At 36.1% G+C, this 18,012-nt stretch overlaps 1 protein-coding gene across 2 annotated transcripts; it reads right to left on the bottom strand.

The window, feature by feature from the left end:
• Positions 1-468: 468 nt before the first annotated feature.
• LOC132170611 (solanesyl diphosphate synthase 3, chloroplastic/mitochondrial) lies at positions 469-16,011 on the bottom strand. Of its 2 annotated transcripts, none has more exons than XM_059581641.1 (12): positions 15,072-16,011; positions 14,310-14,402; positions 12,306-12,386; positions 12,070-12,141; positions 11,057-11,188; positions 9,034-9,120; positions 8,687-8,758; positions 8,478-8,563; positions 4,028-4,160; positions 3,271-3,360; positions 1,888-1,986; positions 469-908 (listed from the first exon to the last, which is right to left on the bottom strand). In XM_059581641.1, exons 1-12 carry the CDS (start codon positions 15,210-15,212, stop codon positions 729-731), a joined length of 1,266 nt encoding a protein of 421 aa, XP_059437624.1. In that variant the 5' UTR covers positions 15,213-16,011; the 3' UTR covers positions 469-728. The 2 variants fall into 2 exon arrangements, with proteins under 2 accessions (XP_059437624.1, XP_059437625.1); XM_059581642.1 differs by having other exon boundaries at positions 14,310-14,405; positions 15,072-15,159.
• Between the last annotated feature and the right edge of the window lie 2,001 nt (positions 16,012-18,012).

Raw genomic sequence — 18,012 nt, 5'->3', positions numbered from 1 at the left:
AAGTTCAAGGAGGGTTTGCAAAATCGGCTGGAAGTTGAGGAGGCCTTAGTGAAGTTTCCCCTTATTATTATTAAGGTCCACATTTGAATTAAAAAAAAAAAAAATTCTTTATAAAGCACACTTCAAACAAATGCAAAGCCCTAAAATTTGAGAATTAAAAAATAATAATAATAATACAAATAAATGTCAGTTGGTTGAACAGCCCACCCCAACAAGCACAGGGGTGGCCACCCCTCCACTTTAGAGTGGCCATGGCCAACCTAATTAAAAAAAATAATAATAATTTAAATCTTACCTCTATAAAATACATGTTTTCTCAAAATATTAAAGTATTTTGTGTTTTTTGAGTTGTTTGGTAATGTATTTATCTTCAGAAAGGAAAATAAAAAACAATAAACAAAGTCATTAACAAACATGAGTATTGATCCTGACTGCTTAACTTCAACTTAAGATAAAAGCAACCGAGTCAAATTGTAAAGCATGTAATCTCGGGTACATAATTTGAGCAGATTCTAGATGATGATCACTTTATGGTTATCCTTGCTCCACATTTTGAGTTTAATTTACAAGAAAATATTGCTTTTCAGAAAATCACTGAAAAGCATCATTGAACTGGAAGAAAGAACATGAATCATCAACAAGGGTCATTATTCCTCAAATTACAGAAACAATGATAGAAAACGAAAAATGTGTTTCTTTTATGCTGTGGATTACAACTCTCTTGTCTGTCACTTGGTTCTTGTAATCACTCTATGAGTCAGATCTACGAGCGCTCGCCTTGATTTTCTTACGTCCTCATCATCGCTCTCTGGTAGAGAATCAATTGCTTCTGCAGCAACATTGGCATGCTTCATGGCAAGCTCCCTTGTTCTCTGTATTCCACGACTCTTCCCAAGGTACTCAAGAGCCTAATTTTTTTTTCCACAAAGAGATCAACTTTCAGTAAAAGAATCCAATGAGATAATGGTGTAAGTTTGAATAGTATTTTCAAGGTTGCAGGTCTCATAAAGAGACTCAGATTGATCAAAACAACGCAGGCAAATGGTCAATCAATAATAGAACCTAACAACCTGCACTTAGGTCAATGATACAAGTCACAGATATATTGTGCATGGTGCTATAAAAAAACTACAGGAGATCTTTTGTAATTTTTTCAATGGTTCAGATTTAATTCTACTTTTTCTCTTCTTCTCATAGAAAACTTGGAATTAAATCTGCACTATTGAAAAAACTACAAAAGGTCTCCTATAGTGTTTTTTTATAGGACCTAAGGCAAATCCAGTTTTAAAATCGGATAACAAAGCCATATTTCTGAAGGTGAAGTTTTTAAGGGGATGAAATGCACAAATAGAGTCAGGGAAATCCAAAGCGGTGCCTACTTCTAAGTCAAAATAAGAGTGTCCAGACTAACAAATAAGGAGATGCATGTATATCCCTCGAATGAACTTTAGTGAATATGGCACAAACTTCAAAAAATTTACGCTAGTATGCTGAAGTATTGAATTTTGTTGAAAGGCACTCAAAACTAAGGATTGAAAATGTAAACAATATTAGAAATACCTGCAAAATAATAATAATAATAATAATAATAATATTTCAACACCAAATCTTATAGAAACTTGATGGAAATTTTAGAATCCTTGCTCTGCTGTGGTGGGTTTTAAAATCAGCTGACAGTTACAAGAGTGCATGCAATAGAAGATGTTTCAATTTTGTAAAGAAACTATCGCACCAACACTAAACCTAGCAGAACAGATTACGATAACATGTAACAGAATGAAACTTTAGAATCTTCATGCATCGTCTGTAGTAGCTTCAGCATTCAACATGGAATAACATCACACAAATAACATCCCAAAAGAAAAGGAGTAGATTATATGCACTTACAAGATCAACATTTGCAGGGTCGTCAAAGCCCTGATCAACAACTGCACACAACTGAGGAAACTCTTCCATAGCAAACAGTATTGGAGCAGTTATGATTCCCTGCAAAAATTTATTTATTTATTTTGCTAACATGATTATTAACAAAACAAGGTGCATTGTCATGCTATGTTCTGTAAATACAGGCGTCTAGCATGCTGTACATAAAAATAGATGGCTAGTTAGCTCTTGGGATATTGCTGAAAATATTTTGCACAATTTGTAGTTATGGCGCTTAACTTGAAATTTTAGCAGCATCTCAAAAGATAGTTGAGAGCAACTTCTAAAACCAGGATTGTTAATCAATCCATAAATTGACAGGTCATGGATCACTAGTTGGACCTCTAGGCTGACTCCACTCGTACCAATGGCATAATAAACACATTAAATATAAATTGTTTACTAAAAAGAAAAAACCTATAAACGTAAATAGTACAAATCGATGAAGATGATTGCAAGTACGATTATTATCTTGGTAGTTTGGGCATGAATTTGTTGTCATTACACCATGGTTTCAAGACATGGCACTTGCAACTTTGACGGTTTTGTTTTTAACTTGAAGAGTAAAAACCATATCATATGTAAGAAACTTACTAGCCTAATGGCTAAGGCCTGAGTCTCTTACTCTGTTTTAATCATATAAAACCTGAAGAAATCAGAACTTACAACTATCTGGGCAGGTGAAAGAGTTCCTAATTTTCTACAAATCACAAGAATGCGATATAACACTTCAAAGTTTTATTGCAAACTACCACGTGTAACCAATAGACACGTGCCAACAAAGCCACGAGTTGGTACAGAAATCCTCTAACGTGTTAATAACATATCAAGCTAATGCTAGCAATAGATCACCATCCTATAAAATAAAATAAATAAATCAATGTCATTTTATCAAATGAAGAAATCTAGCAGGTCCAATTCAGAGGTTATTTCTCGCTATTGTTAAATGGGAAAAAAAAGGTGCCATAATGGACACAAACACCAATGTGTAAAATCTTTGATTCTAGTTATCCCACAGCATATTTCTAGAAATTTATGGTACATACTTTATTAATTTACGGTTTGAGTCCAAAAAAAAATGATTGAGCAACCAAGCCCTGGGGCGTCTTGACCTGTGGGCAAACTATTTAACAGTTTTTCAGTAATGTTAGGTGATTCCATGCAACCATGCACTTAACGCTGTTTCAACTAGAAAGTGTAAGCATCTGAACAGTCATATTTTAACAGTTTGAAACTCTAGGTCAAGTCATTTTTGGCACGAGGGAGGGGTGGGAGGGCAAAGGAGACTATTACAATGGTTCATTAGATGCATTCAATAAGATAACACATTAAGGATAAATGAATTACATGGCGGATATCAGATAAAGAACCCTTTCCAAGGGAAGCTGATGTGCCCGTGAAATCAAGAACATCATCTATCAATTGATATGCCAATCCCTGGGAAAGAAAAGGAAATTGATCAAAGGTTAGCTCTAAAGATATATAGAGAAAATGAATCATCTTAAACATTTCCAAAGAGCAAGGGAAGGAGGAATCCAGTTCAGAATTATTTGCAGCCCTACGCTACAAACATAACTGCATGCCAATCAAGGTACAAATGACGGGTGCTGTGATTTTAATATTAAAAAAGCCATGCTCTTTCACATAACAACAGCATTGTCCTTCTACACTAGATTCCTCTAATGGTTAGCAACAGAAGTTGGCAATTGCAACTAACTGCAATAGAAATGATGGAGCCAAACCCATCCACTTGATTACTCCACCTAAGTTGAAACATGTTTACACATAAGTTGGGAATAAAACAATGCTGGTCATTATACTGTAAGGGACAACAGCCTGAAATCAGCTCAAAATCTTTTACATAGTTAATTTCTCCTGCCATTTTTGGTCTGTATGGAATATCTTTTGTTCTAATCTGGATGTTTCTAGGTTTAAAATAGAATGAGAAGCCTATTAACTTGATGTTAAGAAGGAAAGTTTATTCTGTACTTCCATCACTCTCTCAAGTTTTCCATTTGGGGACATGGCTCATAAACTCTAAAAGATCACACCACATGCTCTTTGAAGTAATTAACAGATAGAAGAATTAAAAGAATTTACAAACCAGATTTCTGCCATACTCATAAGCCAATATTGCCACTTCTGCAGTCTGCCCAGCAAGAAGGGCAATCGCCTTACAGCTGTTGGAAATCAATGATGCTGTCTTGTAGTATGTTTTCTGCATGTAATATTCCATGCTGCAATTGTAAAAATAATAATATATTATCACAAAATTATTCATTAAATCCTCGACGTGCATATACAGGCTAGGGTTTATTTAAATCCCACTTGTAAGAAAGAAAAAGACCAAATTACTCTTACTGGCTCACTGCTAAAACTACCTGACCCAAAACATGTTTTGCTGCAATAGTGTGAACAGTACCCTACAGTCACTACTCACCAAAGGCTTAACTTTCTTGCTAACCGAATTGCTAATATAAATAAATACCTAGCTAATGTCTACTAGTAAAACTACAAACATTTTAGGGAAAAAATCAAAACTAATCCCTACGTTTTCCCACGATTTCAATTAGCCTCTAGGTTTCTAATTTTGATAATTAGATCTTAGGATTTTAATCACGTTTCAAATCAGTTCTTCCATCAATCCACCATCCAAATAATTAGCGGACATTCTGTCACTTGGACAATTTGCCATGCCACCAAGTGGCATTCCTCTACAGTGTCATGCACGAGAGAGAGAGAGAGAGAGAGAGAGAGTGGCATTCCTCTACAGTGTCATGCACGAGAGAGAGAGAGAGAGAAAAGAAGAAGAGGAAAACGAGGTGGCGGTCAGGGCTCGTATCAAGGCCCTTCCAGATTTGAGGTGGGAGATGGCTCCAAGGTTAGCTTCTGGCATGATATGTGGTATGGGGATGTGGCCCTTAAGGAAGCCTTTCCATATTTATTCGGCATTGCTTGTGCAAATGATGCTTCTATTGCAAGAGCAACTCATGACTGGGAGTTGGATCTCTTTGCCTCTTTCTTGAAGGTGTTGTATTCGGCTAGAATGAAACATGAAGATGAAGACAAGCTTTGGTGGGTCCTTTACAAAAGAGGTTTGTTCGTTGTTAGATTTTTCTACCGTGTCTTTGTTTGCAATGATGGCCTTCAGTTCCCTTGGAAGAGTGTTTGACGAACTAAGGTTCCTTTGAGGGAGGCCTTTTTGGTTTGGTCAATTGCCCTAGAAAATATCCTTAGCATGGATAATCCGAGGAAAAGGCATGCCATCATGGTTGATAGGTGTTGTATGTATAAAAGGAAATGGGAGTTTGTGGACCATCTTCTTCTCCATTGTGAGGTTGCCAATGCCTTATGGGATGCTTTCTTTAGTTGATTTGGGTTGTTTTAGGTTATGTCTAGACGAGTAGTCGATTTACATGCATGTGTTGGTGGACTACCGATAGTGCTCGAAGTGATGTTGTGTGGAAGATGGCACCTTCGTGTTGTTGACTGTTGTGGTGTCTATGGAGGGAAATGAATGACAAAAGTTTTGAAGACCGTGAAAAGACTTTGGAAGAGATAAAGTTGTTATTTTCCTATACTCTGCATCTTTGGACGATAGCTTTTATTTCTCCTTTGGTAATTAGTTATCATGATTTTGTTATTTTTTCTCCTTATCGTTGGGTGTTTTCTCATGTATATATACTTTCTGTGTACCTCAAAGTGCCATTACTTTTAATGATATCTCGATTACTTATAATATAAAATAAAATAAAAAATAATATAAAAAAAGAAACGTACGGCCTAATTTTGATTTTTCGCAAAATTTTAAGTGTGGATTTCAAATTTCCAGTTTCAACCAAGAAACCCAATCTGCCCTTTCTTGCCACATAAGCACATGCATTCACACGAGTTATCAATAAGTTTGTGTGTGTGTTTTCAAGACATACTCAGCCCAAAAAAGAACAGAGTACAGGAAACATCCTACATTAGCTATTTGCAAGCCAGCCATTCCTAGTAGCATTATATCATACATGGAAGATGTGAAATAAACTTGAAACTAAAGATTCTTAAAGACGCAACTGAATTCCCTTTTGGTGCAGTTTCTCTCACTCACTCTCTCCCCCCTTATCAGCAAGTGTGTGTTTTTAAGCCACACTCATAACACAAGGGAGAGAAAATTTAACACCCTACATTAGCCATTCGCCAGCCAGCCATTCCTAGTAGCATTATATCAGAGTAAAAGACATGAAATAAAATCAGTGCCTGACTAAGGATTCTTAAAAGATGCAACTAAATTTCCTTGGGTGCAGCCACTTCCTCTCTCTGTTTTAGCCACACTCATAGCCCAACAAAGAAGAGAAAATTGGAACATCCTAAGTTAGCCATTCACCAGCCAGACATTCCTACAGGCACTATATCATACATTGGAAGGGGTGAAATAAACTTGGTAAGTGACTAAGAATTCTTATATAAGATGCAACAAAATTCCCTTAGATGCAGTTAGCCTTGGAGGACAAACCCAAGAAGCCAACCATTGCATGCAGGGAAGTTCCGTCAAACCTGTAAGTTTGAATGATAAACCCATAAGCATGCACCACTGGAAGTTTGGCAATTTTATTACAAAGGCGAATCAAGGGATTACCAAGCCGCAGTATGTGTTACAATTTGAGAGCTCGTGTTACTGAGCCTCAAGTGAACACATGAAGCATTAAGCAGGTCAAAGGCATTGGTGGCTTTTGGTCAGGAGAGAGTAAACAATGTTGTGAAGTGTCAAATCTCACAAAACAGTCGTCACCTATTAAGTTCAGGCACAGAAGTATTAAATCTCACTAATTGAGCATGTTAGTCCTTAAAGCTATAAGAGGACAACAAAAGGCATTACATGGTATTTCTAATCGTCAGTTTAGTCAACAGTGCGATGAAGGTGCACAAAAGGACATTGGCAACATAAGCCACCACTAGTTGAACCAGTGTGAACTGACAATCTACAAACATTCATAATAGAAAGTGAGGCAATCTTGATCTTTGGTAATTGCATTGAGATCATTATTCCTTGACATCTAAAGACATCAATTGGTAGTATTTAGCCTTCAATGAAATTTATGTACCAAAAAATAAAGCAAAAGAGAAAAGTACATATACCTCCCTCAAATTAACACTCTTTTTGAACATCGACCCACGCCAAACCTTGGGACGGGACAACTTAAAAGATAGAACTTGACCAACTCTTTCTTTTGCTCAACCAAGGCACTTCCATTCATTCCACGAAGCACAAGAATTCACAATTGAAATTCTAAGTCATGGAATGGACAAATGAAGATTTTCTAGGTCGTATAGGGGTGCACGATATAACTTTTTGGTTCTACTCAAAATCTAATTTGCAATGTCCCCCTCAAACGAAAGATTGCATCAATGTCCCCCTAAACTACCAAAAAATTTCGATGCCCCTTTTGTCCCGCAAAATAGACAAAAATAACCCTAAAAAAATTTTAATTAGAGAAAAATACCCCCATAATTTCAGGGGAACAAACCAATCAAAAGCAAATCAATGATGATGACAATGCACTCTGTTTCAGTCGCAGCCAAAGATGACATCCAACTTGGCTTAGGACATGGTAATTTGTGGCCTTGTCTCCTGAATTCCTCTGCGTCCAGAGGGTTCATGATGAAGCAAGAATTGTTTGAAGGTCATGATAGAAATTGATCGTTTGAGTTGGTGCTTTACTTAACTAAGAGCTGCTCTATGATATAAAGAAGAGACTACAGACTCAGGAGGCGATGAGCTGGTGTAATGAGATGTAATGAAGGTAAAGGACTTATATGGAAACGAGAAGAAAAGGAATTTTTCTTTTAGTTTTTTTTTTTTAATTATTTTTATTAAGAATATTTTTTTCACATTGAAAAAAAATTTTTGGTAGTTGACATTGATGCAATCTTTAGTTTGGGAGGACATTTGTGAGGTTAAGGGGGGGTATGTATACTTTTCTTAAAACAGAAATAACAATAGAGAGATTATGAAGTAGAATATTCAAACACAAATGCAATGAAGAGTTGAGAATACTATCATCTCCAATTCTGAACAAAATCACAAAAGATATTAGATTGACAAAATAATCTGTATCTAAACAAAGTAAACACAGGCACTCAAGGTAGACCAGAAAGACATTCAAACTGTACAACCAGTGACACAGATTATGGAACCATCATCATAGTGGGACATGACAGCATTGAAGTAATAATATGATGAATTCTCCAGAGATGACCAAAGGTAGTGGTCATTTAAAGAGGAGAAATAATTAATAACTCTAGGAATTAGCAAGCAAGAACAAAAGTATGGATTGATGTACAGGATGAAAAAAGGGTGAGACAGAAGTTTTTTTTGATAAGTAATAAACTGTTTTATTAAAAAGCGTAAAAGCGCCCCAAAAAAAGGGTGAGACAGAAGTGAAAGCTCTTTTATTGGAAGACAAACTATTATGCATTTTCAGGTCACTGAATATCTACTCCCAAAAACATATAGCGCAAGAAACAAAAAAAATTATAAATATGATGGAAATAGTGGAGCAGGATACCTACAACGTTGTTCAGATGTAGTAGTCATTTGCATTGTTTCACCCGTTACAAGATGCTCAACAACTTTTGCCAGTAATGATACAACCTAAGGATATGTCGTGATGGTACAGAATGAGTTATAACAAAAAAAAAATAAAGTAACTGCATATCTCAGTATCATTCCTCAATCTAGTTCAACATCATCATTAATACAGAAGAAACATGATACCTCCGTGTTTTTCAATGATGCAAGTGCCACACAAGCTCGAGAGAGCAGAAAATCTCCTGATAATACTGCTAACTGCATTGCAAATGAATGGGAAGGAACAAACAATGTAAAACAATGTTAGTTACACTACTCACAACTTAGATTAACTATAAACATCAAAGAGGGGAAATAAACAGACTTAATATATTTTACTGTGGGGAAACCCCCAATACAGCACATTACTCTTTTCAAGACCAAAAAACAGCATTTCCAAACTTTGTATTATAGAAAAGCAGAGAGACGATACACAAATTTATGATCACAAAAATTGGAAGGAAAAATTGACCAGCTTAAGAGAAAAGACGTACCTTGTTGCCCATTACAAAATTTAATGAACCAATACCACGTCTTGTATCCGCATCATCCAAGACGTCATCATGTAGAAGGCTTGCCACCTGAAGACAGTGACATGATCATATTAGTCCACAAGCAGTAAGAAAGAAGGTTCTTGACATGAACAGACATCATAACTTGGGGATAAAAACACAGCAAAAAAGCCAACAGGACTTTCCCTGGCTTTCTCCTGGGCAATTTCAAATACACATGGACAATGCATGCCACAATACTGTTCATAAAATCCTATCCCTTCTTTACAGCTATCAATTCAAAAACATAAATAGTATTTAAGTGCAGTCAATCGAAATCGGGAAATATCATATAAGAACAATAACTTTGTGCTCTACAGAGGAACATGCAGACAAACACAAGACAATTCTATGATGATTCTAAAAGCAAAACAATGTCTATGCTTCAATTCATAGTCTGTACAATTCATCCAAGGATAAAAGAAAAGGCAAGACATCCAAAAATATAATAGAATAAACATCACATGAAGTAAAAAGCGCCAACTATTAGGAAAATGTGATCAAAATCCAAAAAAAAAAACACTTATATACTGATGATTTTGGTTATATGGGTTAAATAAGTGAAGGTTAAACAGGACTTTAGTGTGACTGCCAGAGCAATCTCACCGCAGAATCAGAAGCTTTCAGTACAGTCGCTAACGCACATATGTGCAGGTGAATTGGCAATTAAAGCCATCCATTAACAGGGATAAGTGGTAACTTTGTACCCTGGGGTCAAACCTCAAACATCCTCCTAAGTCCAAAGTGGACCAGAGCCCCAAAGAAAACAAACAGATGCAAACAAGAAATATAACAACAATTGGAACATCCAATTAATCAAGAAAAACTACTCTAATAAAAGTAACAGATTCAAAAACTATAAAGCATATAATCCAAAAAGGACACGACTGTGAATCATTTCCAATGTTCACAAACACCAGATACTACAAAAGAACATGAACATTATCATGAAAATCAACCTTTCAGTATGCATAATGGATTCTTTAACAGAACCAGTCTCCAGTATCTACTAAGGAACAACAACATCGTCAAGCTTAATCTTAAACCTAAAAACAATTAAATTAGACAAGCAAGATTTCTAGAGTTCCTTTTTTTCCCCACTCTTTTCCATTTTCTTTCCAGCAACCAAATTCAGAGCTGAGCCACCATCAAAAACGCTAGAATGAAAATATGGCAGAAAGTGAATAAACGGTAGAATAGGGAAAGAACATACAAACAGCATGAGAAAAGAAAAGAGAACCAAAAAAAGAAAAAGACTCGATGACATTCCATACTTCAGGCTCCAACTATTGATGATGTGGTTAAACTGAATTTCGCATCTTGCTAAAGGAGTCTGATTCTGAGTCACAAATAACTAAAATGAGTAGAATTTAAAATTTTGATGGAAGTTTGTTGATCTTTTGGCATATCAATATAGAACTCCAATTCAAAATAAAATTTATTCAGAACTTTTTTTCTCTCAATGAGAAGCAGATATTTGGATCCAACTTGAGGCAAAAAGCAGAAGACTGATATAACTGTAAGAACTTAGAGAGTATTGCCTGATGTGGAAATGGTACAAAATAGTTATTTTCATTCAATAATAGTAGGAGGAAAATAAAAGACAAACTGATGAAAAAGATAGTCAGTGATGTTAGGAGGTCAACAAACTTCACCTTTGTGTAGCTTAAATGCATACTAAAACCAAGGTGCATGAGGACAAAATCTCATGACACAGTTTGAACGAGATACAAGGTCATTTTTGTATTGACATACATTGTTTTTCAATAAAGCAATTCGTCTCAACCATTTGACAATGCAATTATTTTGTATGATTAAATGAGCTACAATGCTAAAAATTAAGATCACTTGAACATTCAGTCATGATCTATCCCCATGCAAGAACTGATAATCCAAATATGTTTCAGGATCAGAAAAATATTGCACAAAAGCATTTAATAGAAGCACAAAATTCTAAAGAACTGACATGAATCATCTCTGTGATCTCAGCTATACATTGTTGTCTTGCACGTAGTTCCTTTGACAAAGCATCTACTGGCTCACTGGGAAATGGTTGTGGTATAGACACATTCAAAGCTGTTGCCATCAATAATAAAACCTGCATAAAAACTACCTATGTTATTCCATACATGGAAGATGATGAGACAAAAACTACAAAATACAAGTTAAATACCAAAAAGTGTAAACTAATAAACCACATAGCTAGCATAATTTCCACATAGCAAAATACAAGCAAAACAATGATTAAGTTAGGGGTCACAATTCGTGTTTGCATGTCGGATTCATGTCATGTTGAGGCATGAATATAAGCATATATAAGTCAACTCTAACCCAACTCATTTTATTAAACAGATCAAACCATTCAAGCCTAACCCACTAATTTCATGTTAGGTTCGTGTCGGATTTTCTGGTCGTGTCAAAAATTGCTAGACCTTTTGGGTTATGTCAAGGCATAGGTATAAAACTATATAGGTCAACCCTAACCAATTATTTTAATTAAATAGGCTAGACCCCTCACCCTAACTCACTAATTTCATGTTGGATTTGTGTTGGGTCCGCGGATCATGTCAAATATTGATAGCCCTAGTTATAGTATTGAACTTATTTTGGGTATCATTTGCTTCTTTAAATGTTCATAATTTGGTGTAAGGTAGACGGAGTTATGGCCATTTGAGATTAGCTTTGACTTGAGACAATAACCTTAAAGGTCTTTTTAAAACAAGGTAGTAGAAAGAAAAAAACAAAGTGCATACAGAACACTTATCGGTTATAGATCAGACTCACAGTGTTTTTTTATTATAAGTAATCGATATGTTTTAAAAGAGAAAGGACGCTACAAGGAAAGTATACAAGAGAAATGCCTAACTAAAAAAGACTCAGTTAAAGCATGAATTACTATAAAAGATAAGATGACAACCAGCTACCACCCCAAATATGGGAAACCCCTCAAAGTTAGCATAAAAATAATATTTGTATTACCGTGGGACGAAATCTCTTTCCTTCCACCCCCATTTTGAAGAAGTACTCAGCAGCTGATGCAAGCTTAGGGACCTGGATCAGATGAAATCCAGATTTGATAACAAGATATCAAATTGAATGTTTATATTACAAACTATGATATCTACTACTACTTCCAACCATATATGTCCCAAAAGCAATACCTACTACTTTGTCAGCAAGAAATGATAAAAGCATGGGGAAAAGAAATCAGATACCTCAGCAACTACCATCGACCGTAGTCTGTTAGCAACAAGTGATAGTTCATCAGCAACAAGTGAAAATGGGTCTTCTTGTTCCTAGAGAAAAGAGTATTTGACAATTCCAATAAAGTGAGGAAGAAAGGTTAAGGTAAAATGGGGAAAAAAAAGTCTCCTAAAGAAAGGCTAGTGTCTAATGTATAATAAGCAAATAGAAAATGTGACATATGTGACGATTACAAATTAATAATAACAATGCTAAAAGGGCTAGAAGGGGAACAAATCATCCTGAGTCTCAGGAGCTTGGTCATACATTTTTGAACCACAAAAAAAGGGTTCACCATTCATAAAAAATAAAAAAATAAAAAAATAAAAAAATTTAAAAAAAAATGATAAGTAATTCAATCTTATTAGAAGTCGCCGAGTGGGGTTCACCATTCTTAAAATAGCATCAACAATGTCTATTTAGCATTAGGATCAGGATGCTCAATAAAGATCCACCTTCTGTCTGGCACAAGGGAATTTGTGAAGCACAAACCAGACAAAGCTTTGTTCAGTTCAATATAACCTATGCTACAAGTTAAATAGGCTCCACACCTGGAAAATGTTTACCCAATTTAACAACTCTCTCTCTCTCTCTCTCTCTCTCCATGCTCAAAAGGCATAAACCTCATCAAGATCTACATTAGGCTCCACACCTGGAAAATGTTTACCCAATTTAACTCTCTCTCTCTCTCTCTCCATTTTATGCTCAAAAGGCATAAACCTCATCAAGATCTAAAATAGGCTCCACACCTGGAAAACGTTTACCCAATTTAACAACTCTCTCTCTCTCTCTCTCTCTCTCTCTCCATTTTATGCTCAAAAGGCATAAACCTCATCAAGATCTAAACCTCCTCAGTTGCTAATAAACCACAATCCTTATCAAAACAGATCCCCATTTTCATTGTTTAATAAATTTCAACACGGACACACCTAGATGCACAAACATGCACACAAAGCCACCACACAAACCCCATGATGTAACCCCCAATGGAACCCAATCCACATTTATCAAGAAAGCCTTATGAAGCTCCAATGGTCTACCATATTCACCAGAAGCAATACCTTACATCCTTGAAACCCTCAACTTCCATAAAACGCCTAGTTGCCAATACTACAAAGTATTTACTACAACAAAGCTTATTTATCTTTTATCTTCTTTTTTTTTATGTTTTTCTTTTTTCTTTCTCTTTGCGCTGAGTGAAGAAAAGTGAAGATTTAGCTACCAGAAAGTATCATCTGTATATAGCAGTAACATCATTTGGAAAGCAACATACATTAAAAATCTTCACCTTGCTCTATACCATCATCAACTTACAACCACCTTTTCAGAAACAAATTGAAAACTTCAACATCTGCATACTACAGGCATTGGGTTTTGTATCCCCCTCCTCCCAGGGGTTTTCACCTTCAGCCTTCTTATTTTTAACTCTATACACCAAATTATTAATGATAAGTACAGGTGCAGCTTTGGTTCTTTAGTTGATATTATCATATTCGATCCTTTACTGTGATTGCCCAGGTGAATTAATTTCAAGTCAAAACTTAAGATCATACGAAATGCCAAGATTGACTGACCAGCTATTAAATTTCAGAATGTACTTAGGATGAAATTTCAGTTCACTTCAGCCAAAGTTGCACTACATTATAAATTACTTGGGATAAATGAAAGTTCAAGAATTAAGAGACAGACAATAGAAACAACACCCTCCCCCCCAAAATAAAAAGCCACTATCTAATCAAAGCAGGCAAGGAAGTTTGACAATAACATTGCACTGTTGAGTATTGATAAACCAATCAATGTCCCAACTAAGCTGAAATGCATAAATAAAATAATACCAATGTATACTATAGCTATACTGTAGAATGCATCGAAAGAACTGAACAATATTGCTATCAATTTTATAGCTTTCCTATATAAACACTGATAAACAAATTGGCATTCCAGGAAAGCAAGAAAAATAAAATTTTACACCTTACCTCAACTATGGAGCTGCTCTGGTGATGGATTTTATGTCTAAAACCGTGCAAGGCAGGCAAACCCCAGGAAAAAAATTCTCTACAACCCAAAACCTACTAATCACCACAAATAATATCAAGAACGATATAAGTGGTCAATAGATATGTACAAGCACCAATCATTGTCATTTAAAAAGACCTTTACTCCAACAAATATAAAAGCGAAGAAGAACAAAGGCTGGAAACAGGAGAAAATCGATAACAACAATGATGCATATATGAGAAAGGAACACAAGGATTTTCTTCAAATAAGTGAACTTTGAGTACTGTAGTGGTTTCTCAAGTCATCTTGTCTTTTAAATTTACCAGTAGCATCGGGTATTATCAGGTAAATTCCAGAACAACTCCTCACGAATATCATCTTGCAACTTCAATCTCACCAGTTGAGACCAAAAACAGCAACCACAGTATTACATTTCAAATGGAAACAAATCCCATCAATCACAAAATGGTTGCAATCACCACTAAGACTCAGTCCTATCAAGTTCAAAGCTAAAGACAGCACCACCAACACCAACAAAAACAACAACAACCCATCATCAAATAAAGCCTCCTGATCAGTTCCTAGCATTGAAAAGCATTCACCATACTACAACATATACCCACCTGAACCTAGTACAATTACATACTGTAACAATACTAGCTCAACAAAGAACATGAAAGATTCAATTCATGGAATAAAAGAAAACATTAAAAGGGATTCAGATTACAAAGGGGCGTTACCTTTTGAGCAGTAGAATCTGTACAAGAGCGAGGACTCTCGGAGCGAAAGAACTGGTGACGGTTGTCAGGTCGGTGAGAGAGAAGCCACCCACACCCATTAAAGCTGGTTCTCTGAATCCTCGAAATCCGAGAAAATAACATCGTCGACAACAAAGATCAAGCTCAACACAGAGAGAGCTTTGGAGAGTAAATGGGGTTGGAACTTAGAGAAGCGGCGGGTCAAAGTAAGAGCAAATTATATAAAGCGTTAACAATTTTATGACGACGGCGAAACTCAGCCACATGCACCTTAAAATAATTTATTTACTCCTCCACTGTTACAAACTTACAATTGGCAGGGGATTAGACAGCTGGGAGTCGGGGGTGGGCACGGGTCGGATCGAGCGTATACCCGAACCGCAAATGGTGGGTATTTAAAATTGTACCCGAGACCAATTAAAATTAAATAAAAATATTAAAACAGATTGGATATCAAAACCAACAGCAGATAATTATGGGGAGAAAGGATCAGCCAAACAAACACATTCAAAAATATTTACACATTTTTCTGGGCAACCAAACAAACACGTCAAACGGCAGAACCCGAAACGACCCACCACCCAAGAAGAAACGGAGAAAAAAATAACCAAAAAAGAAAAGAAAAACCCACAAATCTTATCACCTCCTCCGCCTCCGATCCGCAGCGTACTGCGAGAGTGAAACGACCTCCGAGAGCGGCGTGGACAGTGGGATTGGCAGCGGCAAGTTCCTGGAAACCGGGCACGAGCCGTTCAGCTTCAGCCAGGCGTCGAGGTGTGTGGTTGCTGCGGTGGTGGTGATGGTTGCTGTTGGGGGCACTGGGGGAGTGGTAGGAGCGGCAACAGAGATAGGAGGCGAGGACGATGGTGGAGACTGAGAGGAGAGTCGAGGGAATGGAGAGATCTGATTGATAGAATATTAACGGTTTGATTGGAAAAATAATTAAATTTTAAATATTAACGGTTTGATTCGTTTTACCAAAAAGCTTATCCCACGTGGGTGTCTCTCCTTAGATTTGGTATGCTTGTTCAATGTGATCTATTGACTGTATATACATTTTTAACATTTAATATTACTCGTCAGATTAGATCAAACAAGGCAAGCTTACGGTATCTCTGTTACACCATATACATACTTCTGTCATCCATTAATATCATCCAACAGCTATTAGATCATCACTATATTTTGGATGACTACGATTACACTTATATACCATAGATCAAATTCAAATCCAAATTAAATTTAATAAAAAATTCAAAATTCAAAATTCAAAATTTATGATTTAGGAATAAAAATTGTGTTATGGAGTATTATTTAGAGTCAGTTTGTTATTTCAATTTCAATAATTACAATTTTAAAAATTGTGTTTTTTTCAATCGCATTTTTTTCTTCTTCTTATTTTAGATTAAATATTTTTTAAATCACAATGTAAAACGCTTTATGTCACACACTCACACACACTAATCACTATTATCATATTACATATAGTATTATTTAGTTAATATGTTAAAATGTTAATGCTTAACATGGGTTAAGTATATAATGTCAATATTAATATATATTGTATCTTATCTGTAAACATTTATATACTTATATAGTTATATGATTGTATCATTATTTAATTTTTGGCGTTTTAGGGCATTAAGTAGGTGCTGAGGGCTAGGCCAAGGGTCTGCGCAACCTGTATGTTAGGCCAAGGGTCTGCGTGTGCTAGTCATACACATAGTGAGGACACACTTAGGAAGTTTACCAGTGAGTGAGTACCTAGGATGAGATCCTTTAAGACTTCACCCAGTGAGTGATTATGAGTTTAGTTTGTATGTCATAATGTTCAGATCTAATTCTTCTGTTAGCTCTAATTCCAGTTTGCCACCGGACGTGGTTAACTATGAAAATATTTTGGTTGATGATAATGCTGATTTTAGTAAGTGGAACATCCCCAAGCTGGACGCTAGGGATATCTACAACACTACTTGGTTTCAATCTTCTTTTAAGATTCAATATTCTGTCAAAACTGTTGAACAGACCTTCCCGGTCTCGGGTAATAATCAGACTATTACCTTGTTCAGCAAGCGTTTTGTTAACAATGCTCTTGCTAAAAAGTTCAGATTTTTGCATGTTGGTTCTGTCCAAGTTGCAGTCAAATCTTTGACTCGACTCGGTATTAATGCATCTGTCTTGCTTTGTTTACGAGATGCTCGTTTTCTTGATTTTAAAACAAGCATTATCAGTTTGATTCAGTCATCTCTGTTTGGTGGCCCTGTCCACTTTGATGTTTTTCCAAACATGACTTTGAGTTTAACCGATGTTCATATTCTGGAAGCACTGACGCTGAATATTCTCACATCTGGTTATAACATGGAAGTTGGTAGCCATCCTGTTGCTATCATCTATCGTGTTTATTACAAGTTGATAAAAACAAATCTTGATCCACGTGCTGTGATTAAGAATACTGGCGAATCGACTCTGTTGATTCAGAGCTCTACTCAGAATGCCCATATTAAAACCCCAAAAATGATTCGGTGGTCGGAGATTGAACTCCCCAACGAGTGGCTTTTGGAGAATGTTGCAAAACCTTCTCGAGTAGTTAACGATGCCTCTAATCTTGATTACATCCAACAATACATGGATGGATCTGTTAAAATCAATTTTGCTGATTTGGGATTTTCAAATAGAATTGAACGTCCCCTGTTGATTAACGAACGAAGGAATTCTTTTGCTGGTTCAACGACCTCAGAAGGACTCCGTCGTAGAGATAAAGATGTCGACGAATCCCTTAACGATTCTCCTCATCTTCATCCCACTGTTAATCCTGGTTTGAAACTCAAAGGAATTTCCACTGATTCCCAAGTTTCATCTGCTTTTTATTCCACGAAAAATCATCTACTGACGGATGACGATCGCGGATCTCTTTCTCCCTCTG

The sequence above is a fragment of the Corylus avellana genome, chromosome ca2 (genome assembly GCF_901000735.1).
Source record: "Corylus avellana chromosome ca2, CavTom2PMs-1.0".
In the NCBI taxonomy this organism is placed as follows: domain Eukaryota; kingdom Viridiplantae; phylum Streptophyta; class Magnoliopsida; order Fagales; family Betulaceae; genus Corylus; species Corylus avellana.
This window is presented reverse-complemented; position numbering and strand designations above follow the sequence as displayed.